Here is a 13,819-nt window from a genome sequence, read left to right on the forward strand (position 1 = left end):
TGCATCATGTGTGCTGCTCTTCACTTCACTGCAGCCTCATGACGCCATCTAGTGGACTGATAGTAGAAGTACAGCAGCTGATGGCAGCTTTCTCTGCCTCACACTGCTGTCTGGCTGCATTCACACTGATATATAACAGAAAATAACAGCCAATCACAGGAGGAGCAGCTGACATTTAGGATTTGACAGAAGAAATGATGTACAGGATGATTTGTGTTTCCTCTCCAGATGAAGGTAGAAAGTGTGTGTGACTGATGTGGATGTGACTTCAGCAGCATGGATCAGTGTGAGGACAGAGAGGAGGGAGTGCCTCCCTCTAAAAGCTCTCTGTGTGGGGAACATGACAGCCAGACCAAAGCTCAGAGGTGAGATGAGGATCTCTAACTGTCCATCACTGTTCTCCACCATCATTATTCACACTCAAAGCTCTGTGTGTGTTATGTTGAAGAACAAGGAGGCAGAACAGACCAGACTCTGCTGGACCTGGACCTGAATCTGAACCCAGCTGTGTGTCCTTCAAGAGCGACTGGTCAAAGGATTTTAATATTGACTTTAAACGACAACATTCATCTGGTCAAAAGTAAGTTGCTCACAGTATTAAAATTAGGACACTATGACCTAAAATCTAAATCAGGATAAATAATTTTCAGTTGAATTATTTGAGATTTGGATCATTTATTGATATTTCTGATAATGTTTGTAATTACATTGTTTCAGTTTGTTTTCAAGCTTATTTTAAGTTCAAGTTCTTTATTGTTAAATGTCATTACATGAGTAAAAGAGAGTAAACATCTTAGGTTTCAGCTCTTTGACAATGCAGTGAGAAAAAAAGAAATATTTAAAATACTAAAAGCAATAATATAATAGATAAAATAGTATAAACAACAAGAGTATAAAACATATGAGTGTATGTATGTAAAGTGTGGTGTGCATGTGTTGTTTTTCTTTATGTTAAAGTTGTTCAAATTCGACACGTTTTAAAGAATAATTCTGCTGAATATGTGAGCTGTAATAAAATGATAAGTAATGTTTTCTACCAGGATCCATGAGAGACGAGACTCTGCTAGACCTGAACCTGAACCCAGCTGTGTGTCCTTCAAGAGCGACTGGTCAAAGGATTTTAATATTGACTTTAAACAAAGACTTTCATCTCATCAACAGTAAGTTGTTCTCAGCATTAAAGTCAGGATGATATGATATTTAATCTAGTTGTCATTTGAATTATTTGAGATTTGGATCATTTATTGATATTTCTGATGTGAGTAAGACACAGAACTCAGAACTCTGATGCAATCTTGTTATTGAAGTTCTCAACAGAAATATTTTGGCACACTTACACTTACCTCAGGGAGTCTTTGGACGTTTCACTTCCAGCAGTAAAATTAATTTACTTTTAGATGACTTTTGTTCTCATGGTGTTGTAAGTGGGTGTAGAGGACTGCTTGTCCCCAGTGTCAGCAACATAGCTGCAGTTTGAATCTTTCATTATGTGCCACCAATTAATGAATCAAGGAAGTTACTTAATGTTTGTGTCCCTGCAACCAGTCTGATACTACCACACACTGGCTCTAGCTGCCTTGCTCCAGGGCACTTCAGCAGTGTTCAGTGAGGGACGGAGAGCTTCATGGAGGGTTGGTGAGAGCTGTTGGGACTGAACCAAACTAACTCTGAGTTGATAGCTATAAACAGACAGAGCTGTTGATTCTCAGTGGGATCAGCAGGACTAGTAAAGCTTTACCACTAAAGGGAGTCATCTGATTCTGATCTTTAGCCTGTGTTTGTCTCTGTGTGGCCAGACACAATGTGAGCTCATTCTTCATGATTCCTTCACAGAGTGGACCAGGAGAGCTCAGAGGTTCCCATTGGTCAGTCTGCCCAGCAGCATCAAACATACCTGGACTCCATATTTATGGTCTGTATATGTACAACAGCTACTTTAACATCTATTCTGTTCACAATCGTCTTCATGCTGCACTTTGTAGACCAGTGGATTGTCAGTCTGTCCAACATGGATCTGATGTTTGCTTCATGATTTTAGTTCCATTGTGTCATTCATACAGTATTCTGTTCCAGCTGCTGGAGGAGAACATCGTCACTTTTGTGAAGAACGAGCTGAAGAAGATGCAGAAGGTTCTGACTTTAGATTACCCAGAATGCTTAAAGAGTCAGAGGGAGGATGAGGAGGTGTTGGACTGTGAGGAGGAAGAGCAGAGGAGGAGCAGCAGGGAGGCATTTCTGATGATCACACAGCACTTTCTGAGGAGAATGAAGCAGGAGGAGCTGGCTGACTGTCTGCAGAGCAGTAAGAGGATTTCTATAAAGATTTAACATGCTGGATAAATGAGACATTTACTGATGTCTCAAGAGATGGAAGAAAATATGTTCATATATGCATTCTTTAGGGGAATTAAACTGTCATATCTTCTTTATGAACCAATTATTGATCTTAGTTCTTGTGTGTTCGTTCAGGAAGTCCTGCAGGTTGTCAGTCCAAACTCAAGTCTAACCTGAAGAAAAAGTTCCAGTGTGTGTTTGAGGGGATTGCCAAAGCAGGAAACCCAACCCTTCTGAATCAGATTTACACAGAGCTCTACATCACAGAGGGAGGGACTGCAGAGGTCAATGATGAACATGAGGTCAGACACATTGAAACAGCATCCAGGAAACCAAACAGACCAGAAACAACAATCAGACAAGAAGACATCTTTAAAGCCTCACCTGGAAGAGATGGACCAATCAGAACAGTGATGACAAAGGGAGTGGCTGGCATTGGGAAAACAGTCTTAACACAGAAGTTCACTCTGGATTGGGCTGAAGACAAAGCCAACCAGGACATACACTTCACATTTCCATTCACTTTCAGAGAGCTGAATGTGCTGAGAGAGAAAAGGTACAGTTTGGTGGAACTTGTTCATCAATTCTTTACTGAAATCAAAGAAGCAGGAATCTGCAAGTTTGAAGAGTTCCAGGTTGTATTCATCTTTGATGGTCTGGATGAGTGTCGACTTCCTCTTGACTTCCACAACAATGAGATCCTGACTGATATTACAGAGTCCACCTCAGTGGATGTGCTACTGACAAACCTCATCAGGGGGACACTGCTTCCCTCTGCTCGCCTCTGGATAACCACACGACCTGCAGCAGCCAATCAGATCCCTCCTGAGTGTGTCAGCATGGTGACAGAGGTCAGAGGGTTCACTGACCCACAGAAGGAGGAGTACTTCAATAAGAGATTCAGAGATGAAGAGCAGGCCAGCACAGTCATCTCCCACATTAAGACATCACGAAGCCTCCAAATCATGTGCCACATGCCAGTCTTCTGCTGGATCACTGCTACAGTTCTGGAGGATGTGTTGAAAAGCAGAGAGGGAGGAGAGCTGCCCAAGACCCTGACTAGGATGTACATCCACTTTCTAGTGGTTCAGTCCAAACTGAAGAACATCAAGTATGATGGAAGAGCTGAGACAGATCCACACTGGAGTCCAGAGAGTAGGAAGATGATTGAGTCTCTGGGAAAACTGGCTTTTGAGCAGCTGCGGAAAGGCAACCTGATCTTCTATGAATCAGACCTGACAGAGTGTGGCATCGATATCAGAGCAGCCTCAGTGTACTCAGGAGTGTTCACACAGATCTTTAAAGAGGAGAGAGGGCTTTATCAGGACAAAGTATTCTGCTTTGTTCATCTGAGCGTTCAGGAGTTTCTGGCTGCTCTTCATGTCCATCTGACATTCATCAACTCTGGAGTCAATCTGCTGGAAGAAGAACAAACATCCCAGAAGTCTGAAACTAAAGAAGAATGTGCAGAGACATATTTCTACCAGATTGCTGTGGACAAGGCCTTAGAGAGTCCAAATGGACACCTGGACTTGTTCCTCCGCTTCCTACTGGGTCTTTCACTGCAGACTAATCAGACCCTCCTACAAAGCCTGCTGACACAGACAGGAAATAGCTCACAGATCTATGAGGAAATAGTCAAGTACATCAAGAAGAAAATCAGTGAGAATATGTCTGCAGAGAGAAGCATCAATCTGTTCTACTGTCTGAATGAATTGAATGATCGCTCTCTAGTGGAGGAGATCCAACAGTACTTGACATCAGGAAGTCTTTCCACGGATAAACTGTCTCCTGCTCAGTGGTCAGCTCTGGTCTTCATGTTACTGTCATCAGAAAAAGATCTGGAGATTTTTGACCTGAAGAAATACTCTGCTTCAGAGGAGGCTCTTCTGAGGCTGCTGCCAGTGGTCAAAGCCTCCAACAAAGCTTTGTAAGTACACAGATAGTTGGATTTAATTATCATTATTTGAATACAGTCTTGTCAACAGGAGGGAAAAATAAAGAACCCATTATTAATTATCATTGTTGTTGTTATATTTCCAGGCTGAGTGGATGTAACCTCTCAGACCGAAGCTGCACAGCTCTGTCCTCAGTTCTCAGCTCCCAGTCCTCTCACCTGAGAGAGCTTGATCTCAGTAACAACAACCTACAGGTTTCAGGAGTGAAGCTGCTGTCTGTTGGACTGGGGAGTCCACACTGTACACTGGAAACCCTCAGGTCAGGATTCATCAACCTGTTCAACAGATGAACATTTAAAATCTAAATGATGTTAGAGGATAAACATTAAACTTGTGTGGGATTATCTCTGCTAATATGATCTTTCAAACCACTACTTACTTTTAACTTCAACAGTAGAGAATTACTTTTTATGCAGATTTTTACTGTTTTCTTTTATTTTTGCTTCCGTTGTTGAATTATTAAATACAACAGATGATTTTTACAGATTTCCTCTAAATGTGTCTAAAAACCATTGTACCTGGACAGCCAAGTATTCACAGGTGGTTTGTCAAGCACCAGCTGCAGGCTAAAGAGCAGACTAGTTGCCTCTGTCAGATGGATACTTTGATGAACCACTGTGAAGTCACATTTTATGGCAGGAGGCTCCTTGATTTTGTGTAGTTAAAAAAACTTCAACATACCAAACCTGAAAAGTGCACACAGCACTCTGCTAAAAGTATGTCTTTATTTTTTTGGCAAAAGCTACACACTTCATAAACACATTTGAATGTTTTTAACATTTAGATCACAATGACAAGATGAAAAAATGTGGCTGAATCATCCATTAGCTGCTGCCTTTTTCCATCTGGCTGGATGCTCAACTTTCTGGAGCTCCCTGATTCAGTTAATCTTTTAGTTAGTTAGTTAGTTAGTGTGAAGACAGTTTGTTGTTGTATCTGACTGCACACAGTCAGATACAACAGTACTCTCAGACTGTCTGACATGTGTTTTGTTTTGTGTGTCTGTAGGCTGTCCGGATGTCTAATCACAGAGGAAAGCTGTGCTTCTCTGGCCTCAGCTCTGAGCTCCAACCCCTCCCATCTGAGAGAGCTTGACCTGAGCTACAATCATCCAGGAGACAAAGGAGAGAAGCTGCTGTCGGCTGGACTGGAGGATCCACACTGGAGACTGGACACTCTCAGGTATGGAGAGACAATGACTGATAGAGGAGGAAGAGCTGAAAAAAAATTCTCTGTCAGAGCTGATCACAGATCTCAACTGAATCTTTGAGTTTTTGTTATTTCTAACTGAAGTTTCCTGTAAATGTTGAAAGTTAAACCTGATTAGATTCAATCAGGGTTTCAGAAGGATTGGGATACTGGATTCAGATTGGATCAAAGTCTATCAAAGCCCAACCCCATATTTGAACAGAATAATAAAACAGTAGACTAGAGTGATGTAACATCCATGTTTGCATGCTGAAAGAGAACGTGCTGCTCTGACCCCCCTCCTCCTTTCAGGCTGCAGCCTGCTGGAGTCCAATGGTTGACACCAGGTCTGAGGAAGTGTAAGTGTGTTTTTCATTTGATTCATGAAAACAAAACAAACTTCAAACTGTGACATCACTCATTTACATCCTACTGAGGATGAAAATGATGTCATCATCAATCAGATGATAGATCAATAACTGCAGCTGTATTGTGTCTTGCTCTCTCCGTCAGATTTCTGTCAACTCACACTGGATCCAAACACAGTGAACGGAAACCTCAAACTGTCTGACAACAACAGGAAGGTGACATATGTGTTGCAGGATCAGTCATATCCTGATCATCCAGACAGATTTGACTGCAGGCCTCAGCTGCTGTGTAGAAATGATCTGACTGGTCATTGTTACTGGGAGGTTGAGTGGAGAGGAGAGGTTGATATATCAGTGACTTGCAGAGGAATCAGCAGGAGAGGAAACAGTGATGACTGCGTGTTTGGAAAGAATGATCAGTCCTGGAATCTGAACTGCTCAAATAGTCATTACTCTGTCTGGCACAATAACAGAAGAACAGTCATCCCCCCTTCCTCCTCCTCCTCCTCTGTCTCTAACAGAGTAGCAGTGTATGTGGACTGTCCTGCAGGAACTCTGTCCTTCTACAGAGTCTCCACTGACACACTGATCCACCTCCACACCTTCAACACCACATTCACTCAGCCTCTGTATCCTGGGTTTGCTGTCAGGCGTGACAGGTTTGGTTCCTCAGTGTCTCTGTGTTCTCTGTAGGAGATAGAGTCTCCTCCTGTTAGAGAAACTCATGTTATTTAGTACCAACCTGATCTCTCACTGCTTGTAAATGCAGCGTCTAAACCCAACATGGTTATATGGTCTATACATACACATATATACTGCATATACCAGTATGTAATCTGTATCAACAGAACATGATGGGATACATAGGGGGCGATTACAAGGAAATGTTGCAGGATTAATTATCACCAGAACAATAACGTTGTGGTTTTTGTGCTGATTTTTTTTTTTTACATTGATTTTACTTGGCTGGTGGTAGTTTGATTATTCAGCTGGTGATTAATCTGATAAACTAATATCAATGACTTATATATAGATTAATGTTTCAGATATATAAATAAATGATTCATTGTCAAAGTGCCAAAGTGATCATATCAATATTTGTTTATTACATTGTATTTGAACATTGTTTTGAATTTCTGAACTGTACTACACATTTTTGCTGTCTGTCTGTGAATAGAGTTTTATTGTTTACTCATCTTTATTATTCCTCATTATCACAACACTCTCCTGCCACATCATAAAATAACTATTTAGTTATAGTTATCCCTAATTAAAATCAGTCTCTGATCAGCTTCAACCAGCTCAGTTCTCTGTCAGAAAATGTTTCATCCACTAAGAGAAGAAGAATTGAGTGAAATGCTCCTTTAAAATGAATATGTTGCATTGATATTGATCCTGTTAATATCCATATTAATTCAGATAGAAATGATCAGAACAATGTACTTACAGATAGGATTATGTGTAAAAGTGTGTTGATTCGGGGTGCTAGAGGATTGATTTGAATTTTGGAAGGTTGTGGGCTCAATCCTCAGGTAAAACTGAAAGTCCAGTATACACAGAAAGATTGAAAATCTCTTGGAAACAAGCTATAAATGGCTCTGACTAAATAGCTAACACTCTTAAGACTCTGGTTCCAAGTTTTGAGGACGTGGGTTCAATTCTCAGGTGACCTTTTGCATTTTGAAGTCCAATGTCAAAAGGAATATGTTAGCAACACTAAGAAACTAGCTCATTGTCTAGGACCACGACTCAAGAGCTTTAAGAAATAAAGACTGTGACACTGGTTAAATAGGTCAGGGTGATAGATGATCACACTAAAGGTTTGAGGTTGTGGCTCTAATAAACAAGGTACATACATCAAACTGATAAGGGACCAGTTGGTAGGTTTGTAGCTGTTGGTCCGATCCTCATTACAGCAAGTAAATTTTGAAGTGAAACCTCCGGAGAAATGACTCGAAACCTCCAGGAAACAGGTCCCAGTACCTCAGACCTGATAGCTCAGACTGTCAGAGGACTGTCTGGAAGTTTGGAGATCATGGGTTTGATCTTTTCTTGTTTCTTGACTTGGACCCATTGCTGTAGTTAATAGATCACTGGTTTGATCCCCAAAATGAAACAAGTGACAATTGACCACCTGTTACTTCCTCAACACCACCAGAACATGAGCAGTGAATGTTTTTATTAAATAACATTTAGACACAGATAAACAACAACATCTGCACACTCACAGATAGCTCAGGAACATGAGCAACAGGTGTCTGATTCTTCATCATGAGGTTGTTGGTTCAGTTCCCACTCTTCTTGGTTTAAAGAATTACTTGTTCTCTTTTTCAATTTGTAGTTTGTTATGAGAACAGTAGAGATGAGAAACCAGCCAAGTCTGTTTGACACTGCTGCTATTGCAGCTATTAAAACACCGATTAGAAAATTAATCATTCTTTTTTATAATACTTACCATTGATTTGATATGTCACATTGTAAATTTGTAATGGTGCAGTAGATTAGGGTTACTTGTGGGATGAGATTTTGTTACAATATATCAAATTGTATTTCAAGTTGCAAAAAATAACTAATAAAATTAAAACTAATGAAAAAATACTTTGAACAAAAAAAAATAAAATAAATTTGATAGTCTATTGGTATTTATCACAGGTAATATTCAATCTATAAAATTAATTTCACTCTGATTTGGCCAAAAACTAAAGTGATTTACACTTATCCTTCATTATGAGACAGAGTCAGTCCTCTTGATGTGGGAAGAGAGAGCATTGAGTGGTAAAATAAGTATATTAACTAATTATGAATGAGTTTTTTGCAGAAACAGCAAAGAGCAACGCTAGCTAGATAGCTCTCCGTTATAATGACCTGTTTCTGTTTGAACAGATTCACCCAGAACCAGTTTCCATCTGACGATTTAAACCTGAGAGATAAACTGGAAGAAGAATATAAAACATTTTGTTATGTTCCCATGTCAGTGGCACAAAGACAGCTGTGCATTACTGACTGTTATGGTCAGAGGGATCCCAAGCTTTAGGTTACAGGCTTCACTCACTCTTGCTATTAGGTGTACCTGTGATGTTCTCCCTCAGCTGATGGTCATCAGCCTGGCTGAGAGGCTGTATGAGAAGGGTGGTGCCTCCCTGCTCAGTTGGTTGTGTTTCTCCAGATAATCAACACCTCTAGCTGACAGTGGGTACATCTCAGGTCTCTTATTTTATGTCTCCTCGCTCATCACCTGAACTGGAAGTTGTTCCTGATGCGCCATTTTGACAGGCGTCACAAGTCTCTTATTCTGATCCGAGGAGCGAGGAGGGATGTCTGAGGAGCGAGGGGCAAGGAGACACGAGGGCAGCCTTCACGGAAGTCTTTTACCGGCCGACACGCCCCATTATTCGATATCAGTTATTGATTGGACGCTGCAGCTGATCAGACCGATCTGATACATCACTGCAGTTTCATACCGAAGTGGAGACAGATTACAGATTAAATTGAAGTGTATTACTCCCAAGTTTTATGCTTTACTTGTTTTCTGATTCATCATCAAGTTAAAAATATGTTAATTGTCTGTCTGATCAACAAAAGAACCATAAACAACTTTCTTCATTTATTAGAAAGATTTTTTTTCATGATGTTATTTCCTCTATTAAACTGTTTCTTGCTGACAGACAGACTCTTCCTGACTTTAATTTGATCTATAATAGCAGTGTCATCATGTTGTGAGTCTTCCTACCTGTACCTCCTCCTCTACAGGTGGAGCTCTGACTCGTTCCAGGAATCATCTCACCTGTGACAAACACTTTTCTGACAGACGTGGAGTGGAGAGTCTTTGTCTTCAGCCGTTTGGATGCTAACTGTAAGTTTGCTTTGTTTCATGGTTGACCTTTCTCTTTAGTAACTTCACTGGTTTGTTTCTTGCTGTATGATGTTTTTATTTCATCAGAAAGTTTGGAGAACTCTCATGTTGGAAGATAAATCTACATGTTGTTAAATGATTGATTTACTGGAATCAAACAATATTAATGAACAGCTGATGATTATTTCCTTTCTTCAGCTCTCACAAATCAAACTAAATCTACTTTTTAAGGTTGTTTCCAGTGGCGTAAAGTCAGACACTACAGTATAGGCCTGCTACTGTTTCCTGTGAAAGCTTTAAATCAAATGTATTGTATTGACTGATGTGGAGGGACAGTCAGAGGATGTCATCAAGTTCAATGTTGCTATAATAACATGCATACAGTCCACTTGTATTCTTGCTTTATAATGACTTATTACTGGTATATGCAGTTCGACAGGAGCTGATGATGTGTGTATTTATCTGTAACTACTGAGTGTCTCTCAGAAGTTCAGGTGTACCATCACCACATTAAAAAACGGTTGGCTTTATGTACAATTTGATCAAAATTAAACTACTAAATGCACTACTAATGTGACAATTTGTGTTTGTTGTCAGTGATCAGGAGGTTCGGAGCAGGAAGGCGGCTTTAGGTTACAGATGTGTTCTATTAAAGCAGATGATCTTTGAGCTCTGAGCTGCAGGTTCACACTGGTTTATGGTTTTATTGGTGTCCAGGTTCAGTGTTTCAGTGTGACAGCAGCCTGCAGACACAGAGGACTGATGAAGCTCTCAGATGAATAAAGCTCTTTTTCTAAACAGACCTGGTCCAGACAGCAGAGAGCTGCAGAGAGACCACATTCATGGGAAGAAGTTGAGTAAGTGGAACTTTATTTGGTTTGAATTCTCTTCATCACCATCTCTAATGTTTCCTCTTCATCACAATCAAGCTGCTCTTTGTTTGTTGGTGTATTGACTTCCAGAACAGAAGAAGACTCATCATTTCATCACTGATTTCTCATGTCTTTGTTAATGACTCGATGCCACAAAGTTCATCCAACAGCAAATAGTCAGAATGACAGCTGGCTGCCTTTAAATCAGAGTCTAGATGTAGAAACACAGATTTGATTTGCTGATGACTGAAGAATAATAATGAACCTGTCTGTGTGTCTTCATCAGGTGCTGCAGGTTACCAACATGGAAAGGTATTACACTCAACACTTCACATTACAGTTGATACTGTTTCGTCCTCGCTGTTCAGTCTGACTGTGATTCAGTTAAACATTGAATAATAATAAAACTATTAAAGTAGAATCCTGATATCAGATCCTGATGCAGAAACTGGACTTCAGATACTCATGTTGTTTTATGAAGGATTATAATTCATGTTCATTGAGGCGTCCGTTGGTCAAAGTGTTTGAAAAGATCGGTAATAACTTTTATCAGCACTATTTTATAACACAATGAACTCAATGACCTGTCAGTTAAATGTCTTAAATCTCATGAATCTAAATGTAACGTTCAGCTTCTCTTCACATGAATGTCATGATGAGTTATTTTTTCCAACAGCACACAGTTAAACACTGAGAAACTATCAATACAACAATAAATATACAAATACATGAAGAATAAATGAGTGATAAACATCCATAGAGTGTCATCATGTTGTGAGTCTTCCTACCTGTCCCTCCTCCTCTACAGGTGGAGCTCTGACTCGTTCCAGGAAACAGCTCACCTGTGGCAAACACGTTTCTGACAGACGTGGAGTAGAGAGTCTTTGTCTTCAGCAGTTTGGATGTTAACTGTAAGTTTGCTTTGTTTCATAGTTGAACTTTCTCTTTAGTAACTTCAGGGTTTGTTTCTTGTTGTATGATGTTTTTATTTCATCAGAAAGTTTGGAGAACTCTCATGTTTCTTCAGCTCTCAAAAATCAAACTAAATCTACTTTTTAAGGTTGTTTCCAGCAGTGTTAAGTCAGACACTACAGTATAGGCCTGCTACTGTTTCCTGTGAAAGCTTTAAATGAAATGTTTTGTATTGACTGATGTGGAGGGACAGTCAGAGGATGTCATCAAGTTCAATGTTGTTACAATAACATGCATACTAGGGATGCACGATATTATCGGCACGTCAGGTATAAAATCTCTAAAATGAAATATCGGCATCTGCCATTTCTGCCGATTATGAGAGGCCGATTTGTTGCCTTCTCCTCAGCCGCCTGACTGTGCTTCCCTCGACGGACTGTTTCACACTGACAGTCCCGGTGCTTCCTCCGCAGGCTCCACTTCACTCAAGCTGCCAGTAAGACCTGCTGCTACCTCCCACTTTCACCTGAATAACAAACCGAGGCCAACGTTAGCTAGCCTCTCAGCTAACGCCTGGCTCTCCATGGTGATCCAACCAGAGCCCTGAGCCCTGGTTTGTTATTCAGGTTAAAGTGGGAAGAAACAGTGGGTCTGTCGGGCAGCTTGAGTGAAGTGGAGCCTGTGGATGAAACACCTGGACCGTCAGGGAGAGACATGGCTCTTCTCATTTCTCTATATTGTGCCTCCTCGTCTCCTCTCTCCTCTGTCCTCCTGCCTGTGACCCGGAAATCGATATCAGCACGCCATGTTTAAGGATGTCTCAATTCCTAAAATGCATCTTGAGGAGAGAGGAGCGAGGAGAGAGGAGGAGTTATAAGCGAGGATACACAGGTGTATCCTTTGCGGAAGTTTTTCGACACCCGTGACGTATAAAAGAGGCGTGACACACAGCTGGAATATACAACCATTTGTAGTGCTTCACACAATAAGATATATCAGCAAAAAAATCCAATATCATGCATCCCTAACGCATACAGTCCACTTCTGTTCTTGCTTTATAATGACTTACTAGTATATGCAGTTCGACAGGAGCTGATGATGTGTGTATTTATTGCTTCATATATCATTGTAATCAGAGTTCATCTGTAACTACTGAGTTTCTCTCAGAAGTTCACGTGTACCATCACCACATTGAAACACTGTCAGCTTTATGTACAATTTGATCAAAATTAAACTACTAAACTAAAAAAGGCTATAAAATAGTTTCACTTTACACCAAATTACATTTTATCTGCATTGTAAATGTCTCATAGCAGTTCAAATCTAACATCTTTTAAGTCTGATAATCCTAACAAACTGTCTGTGCTGCACAACTGTCTGACTGCCATTAAGGACTGGATGTCAAACAACTTCTTACAGCTTAATACTGACAAGACAGAGGTTCTCATTATTGCTTCTGACAGTATAGCTTCCAAGGTTGCTAAGAGTATTGGGCCCCTTTCCTCAGCTGCTCAGTCTAACTTAAGAAATCTTGGTGTCATATTTGGTCAGGCTATGCATTGCAATCAGCATATTAAATCACTGACATGTACATGATTTTCCCATCTACAAAATATCTCAAAACTCAAGTTCATCGTATCACAACCAGAGCTCGTTATAATTTGGACTATCACAGGAGGAGCAGCTGATATTTAGGATGTGACAGGAGAAATGATGTAAAGGATGATGTGTGTTTCCTCTCCAGATGAAGGTAGAAAGTGTGTGTGACTGATGTGGATGTGACTTCAGCAGCATGAATCAGTGTGGGGAGGGAGTCCCTCCCTCTAAAAGCTCTCGGTGTGGGGAACATGACGGCCAGACCAAAGCTCAGAGGTGAGATGAGGATCTCTAACTGTCCATCACTGTTCTCCACCATCATTATTCATACTCAAAACTCTGTGTTGTTTTGTAGAAGCCCAGAGCTACAAAGACCAGAATTTGCTGGATCTAAACCTGAAACTGAACTTGAACCTGAAACTGAACCTGAACCCAGCTGTGTGTCCTTGAAGAGTGATTGGTCAAATGATCACTCCATTAATTTTGAAGGACAATCTCCTGCTGCAAAGAGGTGAGCTGTAACTAAAATTTTAAATGTAACTGACTCAGTTTTAAATGTTTTTATTAAAGGTTTTATCAAACATCTCTTTTCAAATTGTATCACAATTTATGAGAAAAGCAGCTGCAAAATTAAACATTTTTGGCTGCAATAATCACCAAAAAATGCCTGGAGGGATGTGTTGGTAATTGAACCTGAACCTGAACCCAGCTGTGTGTCCTTCAAGAGCAACCAGTCAA

General features: G+C 40.4%; 2 protein-coding genes across 2 annotated transcripts in view; both read left to right on the top strand.

Annotated features, from left to right (window-relative positions):
* LOC122976062 (NLR family CARD domain-containing protein 3-like) overlaps positions 1-13,819 on the top strand; it is a 33,410-nt gene that overhangs the window by 2,413 nt on the left and 17,178 nt on the right. Inside the window, exons 2-5 of the mRNA XM_044344329.1 lie at positions 11,382-11,484; positions 13,230-13,357; positions 13,437-13,471; positions 13,538-13,592. Of these exons, the coding sequence (XP_044200264.1) occupies positions 13,278-13,357; positions 13,437-13,471; positions 13,538-13,592 (170 nt within the window). The 5' untranslated portion in view covers positions 11,382-11,484; positions 13,230-13,277. The remainder of the gene's footprint in view (positions 1-11,381; positions 11,485-13,229; positions 13,358-13,436; positions 13,472-13,537; positions 13,593-13,819) is intronic.
* Positions 195-7,007, top strand: LOC122976631 (NLR family CARD domain-containing protein 3-like). The gene is made up of 11 exons (XM_044345211.1): positions 195-199; positions 354-365; positions 449-580; positions 1,041-1,160; positions 1,834-1,912; positions 2,074-2,302; positions 2,470-4,264; positions 4,378-4,551; positions 5,301-5,474; positions 5,793-5,839; positions 5,994-7,007. The coding sequence occupies exons 1-11, from the start codon at positions 195-197 to the stop codon at positions 6,539-6,541; spliced, it is 3,315 nt and encodes a 1,104-aa protein (XP_044201146.1). The 3' UTR covers positions 6,542-7,007.

The sequence above is a fragment of the Thunnus albacares genome, chromosome 24 (genome assembly GCF_914725855.1).
Source record: "Thunnus albacares chromosome 24, fThuAlb1.1, whole genome shotgun sequence".
Lineage (NCBI taxonomy): Eukaryota > Metazoa > Chordata > Actinopteri > Scombriformes > Scombridae > Thunnus > Thunnus albacares.